Here is a 7,416-nt window from a genome sequence, read left to right as displayed (position 1 = left end):
CTGGAGTCACCTTATTTTCAGATGATCACATAAAAAGTCAAAATAGTTACTAATAAGAGCACACTAATGCATCTGTAAAAAAAACTGAAACACATGACAAATTACACAGTATATTTGCATTGATGAAAAGGCAGCAAAGTGCAGCATGCTAATGGCAACGATCTACATACCAATGTCGCACAAAAATGAAGCTAATTACTTACGATTAGTCAGTAACGAACATCAACAAAAGGAACACTGAGCACCAGCAGTAAACATCCACTCACTGAATTCACATTAAAGTGCAGAAAATTTCGCAACTAGATTGGACCCTTATTATAAACACCAAAAAAAAAAAAAAAAAAAAAGCGACAAAAAGTGCTCAACACAACTTAGCATCACAAAATGTTGGTGGTCCAGCAACAAGCTAAATAATCCAAATTATTGCTGTACTGGAAGTATATATTAACTTGATCTGACCTGTTCATTTCATTCATGTACTTATTTAAGCAAAAATTCAGGAGCACATGTATCTGAAAGTAAAGAAAAAGCTCGCTGTTGTTGCTTGAATATATATTAGAGAGAAAACGGAAAGTTTGAAGTTAGAAAAGAAAAGCACAAACATGTTAAAAAGCAAAAGCCTACCTTTTCTGTGTTTGGTAAAGTCTGAGTTCTGGTAAAAGTATCACTCCCGTTAATACTGATCAGTTCAGCATCTACAGGTGGAAACGGGGCGGGGAAAACCACTACGTCACTCTTCAGTGTGTCTGAGCTGAAACACACGTCATACTGCTGAGTAGCTTTAGAGTAAGCCTAGCTCCCGTCAGGGTGGGTGGTGATCATGGGAGCGCTGTACCTGCTGAAATCACTGTCTGTCCTGTGACATTTGACAGCTATTAAACTGATGAGACTCAGCAGAAAGATCACAGACACTGACACGATGGCGATCGGTAGAAACAAGTTCAAATCAGAGAAGTTGTCCTCCTTCATAGGCACATGTCTGAACTGAGTCTGGACATCAGCTGTGGTTTCAACAACCATCACATCAATAGAAACAGTGGCTGACAGAGAAGGTTCTCCGTTATCAGAAACTAATATCAACAATGAATGAGTTTTCAGGTCATTGTCGCTCATTCTCCTCTTAGTCCTGATTTCTCCGGTGCTGGTTCCGATCCTGAACAAGTTGTTTCCTTTGGGCTCAGACAGGTGATAAGAAAGCAGCGCATTGTATCCAGAATCTGCGTCCACAGCCCTGATCTTTGCTACAAAGTATCCCGCTTCAGCAGAATAAGGGATGGTCTCACTGTTAACAGAGCCGTGCTCAGAATAAGGAGCTAAAATCGTTGGATTATTATCATTTTCGTCGAGAATTAAAACATTAACAGTCACGTTGCTGCTGAGCGGAGGAACACCAGAGTCTGTAGCCTGAACTTTAAATTGTAATGTTTTCAACTCCTCATAGTTGAAAGATTGTAACGCACTAATTTCACCCGTTTCTCCGTTTATATGCAAAGTAGCTGAAAGTGGTGTTTTCGCAGGATTTTTATCAACTAAAGAATAAGTAATTTTAGCATTTTCGTTTGCATCCGCATCCTGTGCTGTGGCCTTTGTGATTATTTGTCCAACTTTACTGTTCTCTTTCAGATACACATTTATATCACCTTCTGGAAATCTAGGTGCATTGTCATTGACGTCAGAAATATACACTTTGACTACAGCAGTACTAGTGAGCGGTGGGCTTCCTTCATCTAGAGCAGTAATAGTCAAATTATGAACGGATACTGTCTCCCTGTCAAGAGGACCGTCAATTAATAATGAATAATAGTTCTTGTAGTTTGACGTTAATTTAAATGGGACGGAGTCTTGGATTTTACAACTGGTGAGGCCATTCGGTCCTCCGTCCTTATCGCTCACTGTTACCAAAGCAATGACTGTTCCAATCGCCGCATCTTCCTGCACAGTACTCATCATGGACGTTATCGAGATTTCTGGTGCATTATCATTAATATCAACAACCTCGAGCAACACCTTAGCGTAACCACTCCTGGGGGATGCGCCTTGATCTGTTGCGCGCACTCTTAATTCATATACATTACTTTCCTCGTAATCCAAATCAGCTTTCACAATAATTTCACCGCTGTCCGGAATAACACTGAATTTCTTAGAAGAGTCTACCGTTCCGCCTCCCATTAAAAAATATGTGACGTCTGCATTCGGACCCTCGTCTAAATCAGTTGCATTTAATTTTAATATTGTTGTACCCACCGGTATGTTTTCGCTGACACTTACTTTATAAAGCGAATTACTGAACAAAGGTGAATTATCATTGGCATCTATCACGTTTACGAGAATTTGCATGCTGCCAGACTTCAAAGGTTTTCCTCCGTCCACGGCTGTCAGGGTCAGTTTCATTGTGGATTGCTTTTCTCTGTCTAAAGCTTTTTGCAGAACCAACTCGGCAGACACGCTGTCGCGACTGCTGCTGACATCTATCGAAAAATACTCATTTGGACTAATTTTAAAGGTTTTGACTGAATTAATGTCAGTATCTGCGTCGTGAGCCGCTGGGAGAGGATATCTTTCCCCCGTCGAGGATGATTCAGAGATATTAAACACATGGATTTTCTCTGCGAATGCGGGTGCGTTATCATTAATATCCAGGATGTTTACTTCAATGCGATATATGTTCATGGGATTGCTAAGGATTCCCTGTATGTTTAAGGGACACTTGGGTGTATTAGGACAAAGCTCTTCGCGGTCGATCCTGTCGCTTACAAATAACGCTCCTGTTTTTAAATTAGCTTCAAAATACGTCTTACTATGTCCAGATACAATTCGAAATCCTCTTTCCTCCAGTTGCTGTGCGCTGACGTGAAAATCCTTAGCAATATTCCCGACCACTGTCCCTTTGTCCACCTCCTCGGAGACCGAGTAGGAAATCTGAGCGGAGGAGCAATCAAATAAACAAAGATAAATGGCGAGCAGCATCCATTCGGCATCTCTTTTCTGTTTCCGATCCATTGTTGTACAAAATGGTCAATCCAAACTAAACTCCTTTATTTAAAAAACGGCAAAAAAGAACAAAAAATACGTCCAACATCTCCGAGTCTCGAGACCATCTCTCCCCACAACGACGTTTGCAAATCCAAACCAACACCAAGTACTGAGTGGTTCAAAATCCAGTCAAAGGAGGAGTTTCAAATTATTAGACGAGCATGAGGGAATGCATGGTCTCGGGTGACATCTTGTGTCCGATATACAGACTTTCATAGATTAACAATAATAATGAAAACCCTGGTAAAATCAGTCAGGTGTTTTTTTTTTTTTTTTTTTGTTTTTTTTTTTTACCGAAGAAACATCAAGAAAATATAGCTTCCGGTCAGCCTAGTAAGATTTACGTGAGTTGATAAGTATAACCTTCAACCACACAGTGTGAAAAGCCTAAAATATAGTGACCGCTTTAGAAGAAAAGCACAAATAGATGAAATGGCTGGAGAGAAATGCTACGACTACTAGTAGAAGTAATAATAATAATAATAATAATAATAATAATAATAATAGTTAATACAGCTCTTTGTAGTTATTTTTATAAATAATTTAACCAGTAGTCATATTCACATTGTATTACAGCACCATGGCTAGCGCCGTTTGCGACGATTGGTGGACCACAAACGAACTAGTCAAAAAGGTAAAGTCACAACTATGGCAGATTTCACTTTCATTTAAAGGTGAATTTATTGTAAATTGACTGATGATGAACATTTCTTATCGATGTTTGTCAGCTTATTAGGAAAATAGAAAACCAGTATACGTTTCAAATTTTAGACATATGAAAATATTACATCCGATGGAAGTTGCAGCAAGAAAATCGACTTTTACCATTTAAAAAAATGTATAGTTTTGAAGATAACTCACCTTATCTTTGTTTGGTAAAGTCTGAGTTCTGGTAAACGTATCACTCCCATTTATACTGATCAGTTCAGCATCTACAGATGGAAACGGGGCGGGGAAAACCACTACGTCACTCTTCAGTGTGTCTGAGCTGAAACACACGTCACACTGCCGAGTAGCTTTAGAGTAAGACCAGCTCCCGTCAGGGTGGGTGGTGATCATGGGGGCGCTGTACCTGCTGAAATCACTGTCTGTCCTGTGGCATCTGACAGCTATTAAACTGATGAGACTCAGCAGAAAAATCACAGACACTGACACGATGGCGATCAGCAGATACAAGTTCAAATCAGAGAAGTTGTCCTCCTTTATAGGTACATGTCTGAACTGAGTCTGGACATCAGCTGTGGTTTCAACTACCATCACATCAATAGAAACAGTGGCTGACAGAGAAGGTTCTCCGTTATCAGAAACCAGCACCACCACGGAGTGAGTTTTCAGGTCATTGTCGCTCATTCTCCTCTTAGTCCTGATTTCTCCGGTGCTGGTTCCGATCCTGAACAGGTTGTTTCCTTTTGGCTCAGACAGGTGATAAGAAAGCAGCGCATTGTATCCAGAATCTGCGTCCACAGCCCTGATCTTTGCTACAAAGTATCCAGCTTCAGCAGAATAAGGGATGGTCTCACTGTTAACAGAGCCGTGCTCAGAATAAGGAGCTAAAATGGTTGGATTATTATCATTTTCATCGAGGATTAAAACATTAACAGTCACGTTGCTGCTGAGCGGAGGAACACCAGAATCTGTAGCCTGAACATTAAACTGAAACGTTTTTAACTCCTCGTAGTTAAACGACTGCAGATTTATAATATCTCCTGTATTTGAGCTAACTGTGATCATCGAACTAATCTGCGTATTTTTCGGAGAATTAAGTAAGCTGTACGTTGATTTAGCATTTTCATCTGAATCTGAATCAAACGTAGTTAGCCTGTGAATCGTTGTTCCAGTTTGGATGTTCTCTTTTACAAACACGTTTATTAGAGAATCAGGGAATCGAGGAGGATTGTCGTTTACATCAGAAACCTCAAGCGCAATTACAGCTGCTGTCGAGAGCTCAGGTGATCCCTCATCTGTTGCTTCAATTGATATATTATATTTGGAAATATTTTCTCTGTCGAGTGGTCCATCGACCAACAAAGAATAGTAATTTTTATAATTAGATTTTAATTTAAATGGAACAGAACCTGTTATCTTACAATTTATTTGACCATTGTTGCCTCTGTCTCTATCAGTCACCGTCACCATCGCAACAGCCGTGGCTATTTCAGCGTCTTCCTTTATTGGGCTCATAAGGGATGACACCAATATTTCTGGAGCGTTGTCATTAACATCAATCACTTCGACTAAAACTTTGCTATGCGCACTGCGTGGAGGACTGCCTTTGTCTCGTGCTTGAACACGAATTTCAAATGCTCGGTTTTCCTCATAATCAATGTTGCCTTTAACTATAATCTCTCCGCTGTTGTTATTAAGGGAAAATATTTCTTCTGGATTTAATCGCGCCCCCTCTGTAAAGGAATAAACGATCTGACCATTGACACCCTCGTCTAAATCAGTGGCACTCAGTGTTAATAAAGTTGTGCCCACATTTGCATTCTCAGTCACTTGTACTTTGTAAAGAGGCTTACTAAATACGGGCGAATTGTCGTTTACGTCCAAAACATTCACTTTTATCTGTAAAGTTCCTGCTCTAGGGGGTTTTCCGCCATCGACTGCAGTCAGAATCAGCTCGATCACGGGCTCTTTTTCTCTATCTAATGCTTTTTGCAGTACTAATTCAGCAGATGCACTCTGGTCACCAGCGCTTTGTATATCTAATGAGAAATACTCATTTGTGTTTAGCTTGTACGTCTTCACCGAATTAGTTCCCACATCCGCATCATGAGCCACTGGGAGCGGATGTCTCTCCCCAACATGCGAAGCTTCAGATATATCAACTGTAATCGCTTCCTCGAGAAAAAAGGGAGCGTTGTCATTAATATCATTTATCAAGACCTCGATTCGGTGGAGGCTGCGAGGGTTGCTCAATATGGCCTCGATGTTTAAAAAACATTTTGCCAGATTCGGACAGAGCTCCTCCCGGTCTATCCTTTCGCAGACGAATATTGCTCCGGATTCACGATTTATGTCGAAATACCGTTTTTTGTACCCAGATGCCATTTGGAGGTCCATGTTCTGCAGCTGCTGCACACTGAGGTTTAAGTCCTTCGCAACGTTTCCAACCACTCTGCCTTTGTCCACCTCCTCGGAAATGGTATATGATATCTGAGCCACGGACCGGTCACAGAAACAAAAAAGGGTGAAAATCAGGATCCACATGTTATCCCATCGTGTCCGAGCCGCCATCGCTTTTCAAAAGAATCCCCACACGTTCTGCTTTAGTGCTTAAAAAAGCATGTTTTTCTTCCATATATCCATTCTTGCAAAAGATCCTCACTCGCTACGGTTCTCGCTCATCTGCGAGGCGTTTTCACAAAGCAGCTCCCGATGATGACGTCGTAGCTTTGTCTTGAATATGGGAGGAGTTTCCATCATATTAAAACAGCTTTTGTTGCACGGTCTCTTGCGACACCTTGTGATTACTTAACTGTACAACAAACTAATGTACAACAGTTGTACAACAACTGTACAACAATTTGTTTGGGCAACTGCGCAGCAAAATATCTTCTGTTGGAATAGAGGTACTTTTATAAAAATGCTAAATTAGTAAGTTAGGTAATTTAAAAGCCAAAAACACAAACAAGTCACTGGTTAAAAAAAGAAAAGAAATCGCACTCAGCGTACTAAGTTGAACGACACAGCGTCAGCACCAAGAACAGCTCTTCACTCTCAACACAAACTGCAGCGAAGAGGCAAACAACTGTCAGAACCATGGACAGCGCATGGACAGAATTCCAGCGTCTTTCTGCCACTTAATTACTTTGATTTATAACAGACAAAATGAAAACAATATATATATATATATATATATATATATATATATATATATATATATATATATATATATATATATATATATATAATCTGTTGTTTTGTTGTTTTTTTTTAAATATAGAGTTTCTGAAACTCTGGCTAAATAAAGGCTTCCTGAAACTTCACCATTAATTTAATTTAAACATTAATAAAAACATAAAGAATGAAGCAATTGTGGATGACTTTAAAACTTCCTCAATATGGTAAAACGGTGAGTATCATTGACATGTTATTAATTTGTTGAGTGAATCTAAATTATTGCCTTATCAAAGGAAATACTCAAACCACAGCTCCAATAATCGTCTGGACAGTTTGGTCTTGTAGCTGATTTTTTTTTTTAACACATTGCTTTTAAGCAAAATTAAAATTGACTCAACACGTGTGCACTACTTACCTTCTCTTTGTTTGGTAAAGTCTGAGTCCTGGTAAAAGTGTCTGTTCCGTTAATACTGATCAGTTCAGCATCTACTGGAGGAAATGGTGCGGGGAAAACCACTACGTCACTCTTCAGTGTGTCTG

At 39.8% G+C, this 7,416-nt stretch overlaps 2 protein-coding genes across 2 annotated transcripts in view; both read right to left on the bottom strand.

Annotated features, from left to right (window-relative positions):
- Positions 1-536: 536 nt before the first annotated feature.
- LOC106956704 (protocadherin alpha-2-like) lies at positions 537-3,267 on the bottom strand. Its single transcript, XM_015047706.1, is given in 1 exon segment — positions 537-3,267. A coding segment is annotated over 1 exon segment (2,445 nt). The 5' UTR covers positions 3,001-3,267; the 3' UTR covers positions 537-555.
- LOC106956698 (protocadherin alpha-10-like) overlaps positions 3,016-7,416 on the bottom strand; it is a 9,438-nt gene continuing 5,037 nt past the window's right edge. Inside the window, exons 2-4 of the mRNA XM_015047700.1 lie at positions 6,074-6,189; positions 3,895-4,645; positions 3,016-3,033 (exon numbers count right to left, since the gene is read on the bottom strand). Coding sequence (XP_014903186.1) covers positions 3,016-3,033; positions 3,895-4,645; positions 6,074-6,189 — 885 coding nt within the window. The remainder of the gene's footprint in view (positions 3,034-3,894; positions 4,646-6,073; positions 6,190-7,416) is intronic.

This window comes from Poecilia latipinna, unplaced genomic scaffold (assembly GCF_001443285.1).
Source record: "Poecilia latipinna isolate Pla-1442-1.1 unplaced genomic scaffold, P_latipinna-1.0 Scaffold840, whole genome shotgun sequence".
NCBI classification, from domain to species: Eukaryota; Metazoa; Chordata; class Actinopteri; order Cyprinodontiformes; family Poeciliidae; genus Poecilia; species Poecilia latipinna.
The sequence above is the reverse complement of the archived record's forward strand: the minus strand, read 5'-3'. Positions and strand labels throughout refer to the sequence as shown.